Source organism: Haliotis cracherodii, unplaced genomic scaffold, assembly GCF_022045235.1.
Source record: "Haliotis cracherodii isolate W230 unplaced genomic scaffold, xgHalCrac1.p SCAF_6, whole genome shotgun sequence".
Taxonomy (NCBI): domain Eukaryota; kingdom Metazoa; phylum Mollusca; class Gastropoda; order Lepetellida; family Haliotidae; genus Haliotis; species Haliotis cracherodii.
The window spans coordinates 51,776,012-51,789,734 of NW_027266319.1; the positions used below are offsets into that span (position 1 = coordinate 51,776,012).

Sequence of the window (13,723 nt, forward strand, 5' to 3'; positions counted from 1 at the left end):
AAATCACTCTTGGTAATGTAATTATATTTATTCCTTTGGAGTATTGAAATTGTAACATCCCAGTCTGAACACTGCATTACATTGTCACATTATGCACTTGACTTATTCCTATTTATTCCTATTTTGGTAGCATCATCAGAAGCTGCTTCTGCAGAAGAGGGAGAGAGTCAGCCAGTTTCTCCAATGAGATACCCCAGTACTTCCACACCTGGCCGACCATCACTCAAAGACAAGCTAGCTGACAAACCTACACCCAAACCAGCTGGGCGAGGTACACCTGGCAGACCCCCTGGGCGAGGCCGTGGGCGGGGCAGACACCGTGCCCAGAGTACAAGGAGCGAATCTGACCAAATAGACACACCTAAACATCAGGCAGGTATGCAGTACTACTAGGATCAGATCGTAAGAACTCTATTCTACTTTTTTTTGTGGCGCATTAGGACTTGGTTTGTTGTTGAGGAAGAACAGGCGTTAAACAGGTGTGGGTAGTTTTTGCGTTTTAGGTACAGTGCACTATTGTAGGACAACGAAACATTTTGCTGTGTTTAATAAGGGTTCAATGGTTTGGGTAATTGTGAGGTTAAGCAGTCATATTGATCTTGTGTAGATTAGAAGGAAATGTAAATTTGGGATGCTAGTTAAGCCTTTATCCACAAGCATTTCCAGCTGTTTGCATATCTAATGGGAATTATATTTTGCTTGTGTTTTTTCAGGGGACAAGCAGCATAATGCGGAGACGGGCAAGTTGGGCTCCCACCACCAGTCCCATGCAGATCTGAAAGGGACCACGACTCCATCACCTTCTCCATCGGGGGTCAACCGGCGAACTGCTGTTTTGTTGAATAGTAAAAAAGCCCGCAATTCTTCTTCCAATGCTTCTACACCTTCCACGCCTACACAGCCCCGAAAAGGCCCTGGTCGGCCACCCAAACATAGACCACCACCAGAATCTGTATCCCCAAGGTCGCCTGTGCTGGAGTCCTCCCCCAGTAGCCGCGGGCCGGCTAGCCCCTCTACAGGGGCAAGGAAGCGATCTGCCAGCACAGGAGCTTCCCATTCTGATGGTCGTCCATCCCCCCCAAAGAGAGCCGCTTCAATGACTGAAACATTATCTTCTCTTAGCGAGAGTAGCCACATCCCAACTAAAGCAAGTTTCCAGGTGTACCGTGTCGGAAACATCCGCAGTTCCTCCGAGTCCGAGAGCACCTCTGACCTGAGCAGTGGCGACGAAGAGCTGTCAGACAGCTCGACAGCAAGCTCTTCCAACAACAGCAGATCAGGTGAGACTTGAACCTGTGGCACATTGAGTCAGGCCTACCACTGCCTACCTGCCTATCCACTACCCACTACCTACCTATCTACCTAACTGTGAATGACAACTAGCTACCTCTGCAGTCAGGCCTACTCTCTTGCTCCATTAACTGCCATATCTTGGACATCCAGCCTTGTAGAAGCCAGCTGACATAGGGCAGTGTTACTAGCCTGGATCGACTGTAGTGCATGGCGTCTGTCCTTGCCGCAATATGATCACTTGCATTGTCCATCTTTCTTGTCACCCCATCTGTTTGTAACAATTTGAATCATACTCAGTGCTTTGTGTTTTCCTATATATATATATATCATTATTTAAAAACTTATTTATTTCTTTTAGAATTTTTGCATATCTATTTTTTTTCCACTTGTTATTTTTTTTGCTTATTTACATGTTTGGTTGTTGCTTTTACATGCTTTTTTGTTCATGGTTCTGTTTTGAAGTAAAAATGCATACATTCATTTTGCTAACTAAAAAGCAGTGTGCCAAGCTTTCTGAAAAACCGACACTGATACTCTTATTTTCAACTTTTCCATGCTGCAGGGAAAATGTGTGTTCTGTGAGTAAGACTGGACTTTGTAAAACTCGGCAGGATGCCGCTGCCTCTGCCGCTTCAGATTGCTGTCACTAAATATTGTAATTTTCATTCTTGGAAATGAACAAGTGTAAAGTTGCATGGAGTTGTTGTTATTTCAATATTTGAATCAATTTTGTATAATACGTCATTAATGGCTTGATGCTGGTAATGCACAATAGCCTATACAAGACTCTTTCAACTTAGTCCATACTAGGTCAAGACTGGCAGCATCAATTTTACAGTTTGGGGTCACTGTAGAAAACTATTCTCGGGTTAACCAACCATGTGGTGATTTCTTAAAGTTAACATTTTTGGTCTCTGAAAGTTAATTTGGGAGTGGAATATTTGGTGTCATGGAGTTCAGACAATTTCTATATGCTTATGGTTTCTTTATTTCATTTTCATTCTTTCACAATTGTTGTCCCTAATGAGCTGCACATTGTCTTTATTTTCCCTTGCACTATGTGTTGTATGGTAAGCGGTACTGCTTTTGTAACGTGTGTGGCACACTTGCTTTCAATTGGATAATTGGTTAACCTGCTTGTTTTGTTATGACATTCACATAACCTGAGCACTGACTGGTCACACTTGAAACATTGTTTGCCTTACATTGGGGGCCGACCATTTGAATTTCTGGTGAGTGAAGGGTTAGGGTGGCAGTGCTTTGAAAATTTGTTTGAGAATATGCTTAAAAAATATTTGGTATCAGGTTTTATACACCATAATTATTATACTGGACATGTCCTGGGGCTGGGGGTGGCAGTATTTTTAAAATTGAGGAAATTCTGTAATGGTATATTTGGCATCAGGATTTACGCAAAAAATTATTGTACTGGACTGATAAAAAAGTGGATGCCAAAAAAGTGATTTGGCACTGCCTGTCAAAATATTTTTTGTATGTCTTGAAGCATTGACAGAAATAAATAATTCGAACAGTAATCAGAGGCCTTTCTCAGACTATTTAATTGATCGGTTGCTTATTGAAGGAATAATGCTTTCAGAAAATCTCGATCAATGTTTGAAGTGTGTCCATCATATGCTTAATCATTGGCATGGTTTGATTGTGCTTGCTTCCCATCTTTCCTTGGTGCTGTGTAGAGGATAATTCTGACGCGACTGAGAACAGCAACGGGCAGCGAGATGGGCCTGACCTTGAACTTGGCAATTGGAACGGCATGTCGGGTAGCTCACCTGCTTCTGCTTACAGCACATCCAACTCCCCTCCTCAATCCTCTTCCGCCCAGCATGCAGGTAGGCATGGTATGTAGGCTAGCTAGCTACTAGACATTAGATACTTGCACTTTAAATGCTCTCTTGCTACCCCAGTGGACAGGGGTGGACATGCTATTTGTTGCCTTGTCTTAGTTTAACTTGGACGGCTTCCATGACAAACATGCCTGATTTTCAACCATCACACATTCTTTCTAGTCTCTGCCATAGAACTTAATCTTGCAGCATCTTGAGACAGATCATTCTATTTAGTTAATTCAGAAAGGGATTGAACTTATATTATTTATTTACAGATTTACTAGACTCGGACTAGTAGTAAGTTCATGACTCTTTCTTTTTTTCATAAGAATGAAACAAATTTGTATTTGTTTTTATTACGTTTTTATTTATAATTCCTATAAATTGATTCCCAATTTTGATGGATGGAGACTGGAAGATGTATGGTTGATATCATGAAATGTTTGTTATGCTGCAAGCGAAAGAGGAATGGTGCTATGCTTTGTCTTTAAACAAGTAATAACACAGTGCAAATTGTTGAATCATGTATTTTGTTGTGTGTAAGTGTTTTATGTTTGAGTACTTTGACCACGAGACATCATATGAAATATATTCGGAAAAGTGGGATGGCCAGTTACTGCTAAGTGAATATGCAGGCTGTTGCTGATTTGAAATTCTGAAATTTGCTTGACATCCGCTTTACACTACCCCTACCTGCTGGCTAGTTTTCAACCATGGTCATTCATTCATGTATTTATGGATGTGAAATATCTGAAACCATATCAACTATGTGAAAATATTGGTTTGACTCTAATCCCAAAGAAGAAAAGGCAGGTAAGAGTAAAAGTCTTCTTGGCTGAATTTCTATTTTGGCATTATTTTCAGTAAAATTTGGTCAAAGTTTATATGCTGATCTTAGATAAGGAGACTCTTTCGTCAACCTGGCTTCAGATGCCATACCAGTCTTGGTCAAGATATTTCAGTTAACTCTATAACTTGGGTCTTCATTAACTATTGAACTGATATGTACTACTCAAAAGGAGTTAAAGGACACACTATTCTTCATATTACTAAAGTTAATCTGTCATGCCATGGCAGTTTAACTATAGTCATATGAAAGAATCAGGTTTCTTTAATTTTTTAGAATAGTATTCATCATAAAATGTGAGTTCACAGACAATTAAAGGGATTTTGCATGACTTTGACGGGAATGCCATTTCCCCAGAGCGAAGTCTCCCTTTACAATGTTACAGACATATCTGCTCTTCTCCAACATACTTAGCACTATGGTGAGGTTTCTTGACTTTGATATGCGCTCCATGAAACAGTCACTCCTAATCTACAGTGTTTAAGCCATGAGTGACGAGACTGTATATCTGAGGGGAAATCCACCGGGAGTGGGATTGTTCTTATTACATTGAATGAGAAGAGGTTGTGGTTTAGACATCCAGTCCCTGCATGAGAGTGGTGGCTGTGTAGGAAGTGTGAGAAATGGGGCTAGTTAATTAGCAGTGGAAGTAGGCCACCATCTTCCTATTGTTGTGGGAGTATGTCTACACTGCTACACCACTAGGTTAAATCCATCTGAATCTCCTGTGGGTAGAGATGACATGGTGATCATACGAATTATGCTCCTTGCTGTCTGAGTAAAAAGGTTATACTTGATGAAGCAAAGTATGATTTTTCTCATGAAATTTCAACCAAATTATTTTATGTGCAAATTATGATACCAGGCATCTCAATTTGGCCTTGATACTTCTGAAAGATTTTTTTTATTTAGTTATGAGTTATACCCTAGCTTTAATTGAAGCTGAAACCACATTAACAGTTCCTTCGGATTTTGACATAAGTTACACATTATCTATCCCAAAGGAAAAAAAAAATTGATTACCAAAATGCATTTTTAGAAACTTCGAGAATTATTTCAAAGAATCATTTGATCTTTCATCCATAATTATTTGAGATACTATCTTGATCATTTCTTTGAAGCATTTGATTTCATTAGATGTTTAGTGCGTTTTCATCATTTATTTCTTTTATCTCTTGAAAACTGTTTTAGTATATGATGTTCTAAATTTAAATGATGTTTAATGTTGGTTATAAAACGAAAGAAATATTTGAAATAATTCTGTATTACATTTAGACCAGTTGCTATTAACTAATGCAAATTATATCTAATGATTCAATCCTGAAATTGACACCAACTCTCAGTATTAATATATTAGACTTCACACGAAATGTTGGAGTACAATCTTGGCTTACATGCAGTATTTGATGTGCTTAACTGAATGACATACCTGTCTTGACAGCCAAAAGAAAGAATAAAGAAAACATAAAGTTAGGCTCAGACCTCGCACAGAAGGATGATCTTTTGATCAGAAGAACAAGAAACCGATCCTATGACCAAACGGTTCATAAAAGCACGGTTACAAAATCAGTCTTGAATAAAAGGAAGTCTGTACGATTTGACCTAAACTGCACATCACAAGAACATACAAGTAATGAAATGAAAGAAGTTAAGTTGGTCAAGTATAAAAGAGAATTGGGTGGTAATAAACATGAAACCAGAAGTACGAGCAAGAGATGCAGAGAGGTAAAGGATAAAAGAGGTATGGGGGGTAGTAACCATGAAACCAGAAGTATGAGCAAGAGATGTAGAGAGGCAAAGAATCAGTGTTCCAGCTTTGTAGGAGGTACCGAAGTACACTCTAGGGCCATAACATCCACCAAAACACTACAGGTAACCAGTGTTGACTTTACTGGGTCAGACCTCTTTGAGGTACACACACATGAGGGTTCTTCACAGAGAGAATTGTGTGGGGGAAAAATTCCTGTCATGCCACGAACCAGGGCTGGAAGCAAAGCGACAGCCTACTACTCAATGCTGCGTAGTTGGGACAAAAACTGTAATTCTGCCTGGGAGATTAATCAAGTTGACACCAGAACTGTATCCAGAGACTGTATGGTAGCAGTGGTAGCCCAAGACTGCATTGTGTCAGCTGTACCCCAAGACATCGTGGAGGTGTCTGATGGTGATGATCAGAGTTCTGGGAGGCCAGGGTCACCTTCCAGCAAGGCAAAATGTCAGCCTCTCACAAAGAACTGTCAGACATTGCTAGCTCTTCTGGCAGATAGACAACTACTTGGGAGGACATACTCTACAAGTTACACAACCCAAGGTTTTGTCAACAGCAGTGGTAACATGTTGAATTTGGGTTATTTTGTTAAAATTTCTTGAATATTTTGTTTACAAAAAGAATTTTGTTTAAATTACGACTTACCTGTTTTGTGTAAATTTGAGTTCATTTTCAGTTCTTGAAGTAGTAAAAACCTTTTTTCAAGTTTTTGGTACACATTATGTTCTCAGTTTGAGAATACCTTGTAGAAGGAGTTTCTACTTCATTGGGGGTACCTAATTAGGGCTGATTCCCAAAACCAGGGAATTTAAACGAGCTGACAGATTAGTCAATTTATCAAATCTTCTTATGATTAAGATCAAGTTTTCATGTAGAGATTACACTTAGGCCTGTGCCACTGGGAACACTGTTTACAATTAATGTGGCCAGGTGCTACTAATGAATAGCTTTACTAGCAAAAATAGCAAGTTTGACAACACCATCTTTCTCTCGCTATCTACAGCTGTAGTGAGAAGACCTTTTCTGTTATCAGTGTAATGGAGTGTACTACCAGACAAGGTGAAAAGTATAGGCCACCATTAAGCACTGTCAGTCAGACACTGGGTTACACTAAATTCAAAACTGCAATTATCCACACAAAAACACATTGGGAGCCTTTGGTAATAATGAAAAACGAAGAAAATTTGTTCTATTGTCCATATGTTCAAGGTTCTTCATGTTTGCAGTCTTCAGTATTCAATGAAAGACTTATATTGTTCTGTTTATTCAGTAATCCTCCTTGTCTGTTACTGTTATTGATTAGAGCCTGTTCCATAAAGCGATCTTAGTCATATGACTACTGGAAGCCTATGTTAACCTACGGGAGTTACAACCATTTTAGTACTAAGATCTCTTTGTGGAACAGTGCCTTGAACCCACTTGGACAAAACGACCTTAGTGCTACAACGGTTGTAAGTCAGTATTAATGTATGAGAGTTGTGGTCTTAGCACTTAGATCAATCGGTGCAAGTTGGTCAAGATGTTCCTGATGAAATATTGAAGATTCTAAAAGATGAATGATAAGACCCTTCTGATAACATTGATGGTGGATGCATCTGCCTTATTTATTGCCAACAACCTGACATATCTGTTGAATAAAAGTTAAGACAATGTCCTGATTGACTGATCTACAAGAATAACCTACATAGATGACCTTTCAAGGATCAGATAACTTTCAGATTACCCAAGTATTGGCTGCTTGTGACTATGAGTAACGAAAATCCTTGTGTTATCGTTCTGTTTGATTGTTCGATTCTGCGAGTGTTCCTGTTTCAGTTTTAATTTGGAAGAAGATTTATTAAGTTTGTTTTATGATAATTTGGGAGTAATACTTTTAATATAAATTTGTGATAAATGAATTTCAGTTTAAGATCTGTTTTGATAATACTATTGATTGTAAGTGCTTTTTTCCTGTCAAATAAGACAAACGGGAGGAAAATGCAGATTAGAAGTATTGGATGAACTGCAATTTCAAGAACTGTAAATAATACATAAACGTATCACATAAACACTTAGATTTTTCTTTGAAAACCTACGTATTTACAAAGATCTATCTACATTTTTATGTGACTGAAATTATGGTGAAAATAAAGTAAACGGGTAAGAAAAGGTAAGACGATGTAGGTTGTCATGTTCTGAAGTAGAAAATAACATGGGGATATTAAGGACAATGTTGATGTTGGTGTAACATTCTAGGTAAGGACAAGAATCTGGGGCATGTCATATTCTAGCTATGGACAAGAACAGTGTAGACTATGGGTGATGTCATGTTCTAGGTGCAGACAAACACTTAAAAACGTAGAAGGGTAAGAATGCATGTATACATGTGATTTTATAATGGTGAAAAAAGAAACGAAGCCATCTACATGCCTAAGATGCAGTTTTTGCTGATGATTTCAAATCCCCAGGACTACAGATAGTGACAGCAAGGGAATGTTCACCATCTGACAACATGCCTCACTGTGAGTTTATTCTCCCACAGCCCGGCCCAGACGAAGTCCCAGCTTTGAATCCGATGATGTGATTGCCCTGGAGCCCCTTGACCTGGTGTGGGCCAAGTGTCGTGGATATCCCTGGTACCCTGCACTGGTGAGTTCTGTCAACATTCCTCTGTAAACTAAATTCACTTGCATAACACCTCATTGTTTCCTGGGCTGTCCACAGGGTCATGTTATGTCTGGGCAGCCATCTGTTATGAGCTTTTATCCAGCAGCTTAGATCTCAAGTATGTTGAGTGGAATGACATGGGACACTTCCTTGTGTTATTCCGAATGCTTTCCTACTCCAGTAAATTCAACCTGAGTAAAGGAGTAGACCCAGCTTTTATGTGGTCTTGAAGTTGTTTGTGTAATATCTATGTTCATCCTAGTAAATAGTCTTTACAATTTCTACCTGAACACTTTGACATATCACATTGATTCTTGGATAGAAGGGATCGCCAGTACCCATCTGACTAGTATGATATAGGGTTAGCCAGTGTGTGATACATGTTCATGCTATCAATCACTTGTCTGCCTGGCCTAGATTGGATTAGCTACAACGAGACTGAATGGTGTGATATAACATTCACTTTGTCAATCTTACAACTAGAAACTCAACATTTCAAATATACATTCATGGTTCAAAATTACAATTGTTATCTTGTCTGCTCATGTGTTGATCATTGAAAATTGCTGAAACAAGAATATGTAGAATTTAAGTAATTTCTTTGAACATTTGTAGTATGCCCAATGTCTTGTTAGGTTACAAGCAGCTGGACTTTCCCCAACACCAGCACTACCTAATTCTATTACAAAGCTGGTCTGACCTCTAAACTAACTACTTGTATCACCTATACTGCCTTTGATCTCACAGGGCAGATTATAAACACCCTGCAAGAGCACTAGTCAAAAGGGCTTGCTCAAAACCACCTTGCTCTGATTTTCTACACTGGTTAACCACCGACTTTGAAAGTGCTCACATAGCAATGGTTTGTGTCCCTTCAAGACTGCTTGTTGAAATTACTGGAACATGTAAAGATACTGAAATAGACAATAATCTGCATAAGATCAGATGATTTTCAGATAACACAAGTGCCACCCAGAGGGACAATTAAAGATATGGTGATAATCTGTGCTTTGCAATTTACACAGTAGGGCTGTTTATATTTCCTCTGGGTACTGCATCTGGAAATGTGATCTGACATTTTTGGCATAACTTTTGTTAGTTGGTGGTTTCTTTACTTGAGTATGTGTCGGAATGGTTATAAACAAACCTTGTCTGCAGTTCAGTGCTGTGTGTTTCATGGTGTTACACTCACAAACAAGTTCTCTATTACAAGACCTTGGTCTGGGTGTGTACCCTGTGACCTGAAGTGTCCCCTCTTTTCCTAAAGCGCCATGTAATGTATTTTGATGCTTAGGTATCGGGTAAGTGATAAGCAATTTGTTTTTCATTCTTGTTTCACATCAAGAGGTATTTTAGTTTCGTTGTTTTATGACATGTATTTTGCAGATACGTGTGCCAAAATCTTTCCAGTCTACCAGACAATTTGGCTAATTGGATTCCCTTGTTTGAGTTATGTGTACGAACATTTACAACTGGCTAGCAAGCACAAAACGTGGCCCTATAATTAATTGCTGGCCTCAGCTTATTGGCAATGTGTCCAGGACCAAGAAAACCAGTTGTTTCAGATATGAATGTGTTCTTTCATGTTGAGGGATATTGCTGATTGAGTAGTTTAGTGGTTAGTGTATCATTTTTTCATACAGAATAGATTGTTTTATTCCATATTTTGAAAGTCAACTGAACAACTGGTTCTATATGCTTACCATGGCGAGCAGAATGTTTACTGTTATTTATATATATATATATATATATATATATATATATATATATATATATATATATATATATGTGTGTCGTAGTGGGCAAGTTAATTGTCCATACTGATGTTATTGAGATCTGTTTGAGATCCTTCTTTTTTCAACACTGGTCTGGGGAGATGTGGTAGCCTTGTTGATAATGCATTGCCAAAGGTCTGGGTTTGATAATCCACATGGGTACAATGGTGTCCACTGGAATATAACATATGTTCCCTCTTGAATCATGCTGCATCGTTTTGTGGCATAAATTTTATTTCTATGTCTACCCCGTGGTGATATTGCTGGAATATTGCTAAAAGCAGTGTAAAACCATATTCACTGACTCACACTATTGCTATTGCTAAATTGTCTACTTTCTTTACCAGATAATAAATCCCAAGATGCCAAAGACCGGCTACTTTCATAATGGTGTCCCCATCCCGGTCCCACCTGAGGATGTTCTCAACCTGCAGAAATGCTATGATGAGACAGTGTACCTGGTTCTCTTCTTTGACACAAAGCGCACATGGTGAGTTGATCTTGATTACTCTTATTGTGGGTGATAAAAGTACCGCCTGGAGGAAACAAGGGGCAGATTTTATGAGACCAGTTATTCGGTGAACCTCTAGTTTTCTTTCAAACAAGATTGTTAGGGGATTGGCATGTTGTAAAACCCGACTGACTTGTTACCAACTACCAGCAGAGACTATGTTTGTGATTCAGTGATTGTCTTCAATATAAGGTCATTATGAAGCGACAAGTGCAAGTGCTTCTTTTATCGTCCATCAAAGACGTTCATGCAATGGCCGTATCAACTTTTTTGGCTATGTTTTTTAGCTTGGTTGAATACAAAAATTTGTTACAATATTTTCAACCTGTCTGTCATCCTTCCACACAGTTGAATTGTGATATGCAGCATTAGAAATTGGCACTAGTCCTATAGTCCTTGCCAAACTGCCCAATGGTAAAGGTATCATAAGAACTAGTAGAAATGTGCCCTTTTTTGCTTTATGTTATCATTATAAGAACTAGTGGCCGAAAACTGTTAGTTTCTAACCCTGATATGCATTAAATATCTGTGCACAAGATCAACTTTTTATTATTTTCTGATTTCCCAAACTAGAAACTGAAGAAATTATTATAAGTATTAATCGCAAAACAAAACTGTTGAAACCGATGTTGCCCAAACCAGAGAGCCATGTGCATGATATTAATGGATCAGTGTGTATTCAAATCACATCTGTGCTCAATGAGGAGTACACATATACAATCAAAGCTGGCTGTTATGTTCTATGTTCTGCAAAGCTCATCCTACCGAGTACCCATTCACTGACTAGAAGAGACTCCATTATTAGTTTTTCTTTGCAGGCAATGGCTGACTCGTGGTAAGCTTGAGCCACTGGGAGTTGACTCCAACCTGGACAAAGCCAAGCTGACAGAGAACAAGAAACCTAATGTTAGAAAAGCTGTCCAGAAAGCATATGAAAAGGCAATTGTCCATCGCTGCAGTGTCAGCGGGGAACCCAACCCCTTGTCAGGGGATTCAAGCTCTGAGGATTAGTAGGCCAACGTGGATGTAGACGAACATGTTGACATAATGAGAACACTTTTTATGCCAGTCATAATGAATGAGAGAGATCGAGAGAGAGGGTTGTTAAGACAGGGAGTGCAGAGAGAGTGCATGTGATGTATGGTTATGAAGACAGAATCTGGTGGTTTTATACAGTGGACATGGCTTCTTCACTGCCAATAAAAGAAGCATTTTCCGCATCAAAGACTTTGCTGGTGGTAATATTGAAAACTGCGTTTTGTACAGTAAGAGCATTTCATCTCAGCATCTCTTCATCAGGGCTTGCCATTGTCGTATTGTTGTCGTTTCCAGTGCTTTTTCATACATCTTTATTCAGATTTTATCCATTTGTTCATCAGTTTACCATTGCCTTATCACAATGTCAAATACCATTGATCTGTTAGTGAACTACTTGTGTTTTATCAAATGTCTTCTATGTTTTATGCTTGGCATTGACTTGTTATCAACTCATGGTCTGATCACAAAGATCATTCAACTGGTCCAGTCATCCAGTGCATGCACTGTACCAATAAACTTTATTGTAGATCTTTTCATTTACAAATCTGTACAAGTTGTTTGCTGTTATCATAGCAGTGTTTATATGGCCCATGAAAGGTTGCTGTTCCTTTTATTATTTAAAGGATTAAAATATGAGAATAAGATCATTAACATGAGTCCTGTCTTTACCTGTTTCGACCCGTGAAGATCGGAGGTAGAAGGGGTCCTCAGCAACCCTTGCTTGACATAAAGGCGACTATGCTTGTCGTAAGAGGCGACTAACAGGATCGGGTGGTCAGGCTCGACCGACCTGGTTGATGCATGTCATCGATCCCAATTGCGTAGATCGATGCTCATTGTGTCAATCACTGGATTGTCTGGTCCAGACTCGATTATTTACAGACCGCCGTCATATAGCTGAAATATTGCTGAGTGCTGCCTTAAACAACAAACCAAACCAACCAGCTTTACCTGCTTCATTGTTCCAGCTGTGATCATATACAATATGCAGATAGAAACTTAAGTGCATGGCATTATTCAGTGCTAGGGATGGACAACCCGATTGCATTGTATTTCGTTTGGTGCACTCAGCAATATTACACCTTTGAAGGAGGTTTATAGTTCATGGATCAGACACACCAGTAATATGTTGCGTGAAGCGTCCCACCTCATGGATTCGATGCATGAATCAACCAAGTCAGTGAGGCTGCAGACCCGATCCTTTCAGTCGCCTACTTCGACAAGCATGGAATGCTGGTTATCCATCTACTCTATACTAGAATCCTCAGGGGTTCAAACGGATGCACATCAGACCAGCATAGCTTGCTGGTGTCCTGTTCTATTAGGCAGTCACCAAGGGTGCACAAAGTTATCGTAGCACATTGTGACCGCCCACTGTTCCAGGTGTTTGAGGATTTTGGACAATATTGTGAAAATGTCGGATCACGTTTTCCCTTTAATGTATACTCATTGGACATTTTTCTTTTACTTGTAATCTTCAGACCTTAAAATCTAAATATTCAAAGATTTTAAAAGCTGTGTAACGATTGGTGGGTAAGTTTCAGATTAGAAGTTTGAGGGATCAGTCACATAGGTTTTAAGACCCAACTGACTCGGCAGCAAGGAAACCTGTTGATCTAGAAGTTTGTGAATGGGGAAAATGTGAACAAACGCAAAGTTTGTTATTTCCGACGGCACACTATTCTAGTTATGTGACAGCAGTCTGTATTAATGGAGCCTGGACCAGACAAATCAGTCATTGATCTGCAAGTCCCACGCCAATGCAAGCTGACAAGCAGTTAACCAAGTCCCGAACCTGATGATCCAATCCGTTCAGTCGCCTCTAACGGCAAGCGTTTGCTGATGGAGAGCTATTCTAAACCGAAATCCACTGGGGTTTCCAACGCATGTGTATGTACTATATGTTAGTCACAGTTAGTGACGTCATTTAACTTGAGGTTTTTCCACATATATCCAAAGTAATCACAGGCTGGCTTGGACAAAGCGATCTTACAGTACATT

The 13,723-nt window shown here is 39.2% G+C and overlaps 1 protein-coding gene across 4 annotated transcripts in view; it reads left to right on the top strand.

Moving 5' to 3' along the window:
- Positions 1 to 12,359, top strand: part of LOC139446820 (peregrin-like) — a 34,088-nt gene extending 21,729 nt beyond the window's left edge. The window contains exons 11-16 of one of the 4 annotated variants that reach the window (XM_071228155.1): positions 131 to 376; positions 714 to 1,280; positions 2,988 to 3,149; positions 8,274 to 8,380; positions 10,521 to 10,663; positions 11,503 to 12,359. In XM_071228155.1, coding sequence (XP_071084256.1) covers positions 131 to 376; positions 714 to 1,280; positions 2,988 to 3,149; positions 8,274 to 8,380; positions 10,521 to 10,663; positions 11,503 to 11,695 — 1,418 coding nt within the window. In that variant the 3' untranslated portion in view covers positions 11,696 to 12,359. Of the gene's footprint in view, positions 1 to 130; positions 377 to 713; positions 1,281 to 1,855; positions 2,968 to 2,987; positions 3,150 to 8,273; positions 8,381 to 10,520; positions 10,664 to 11,502 lie in introns of those variants that run through there. The other 3 variants (XM_071228156.1, XM_071228157.1, XM_071228158.1) reach the window with 3 other exon arrangements.
- Positions 12,360 to 13,723: the final 1,364 nt, after the last annotated feature.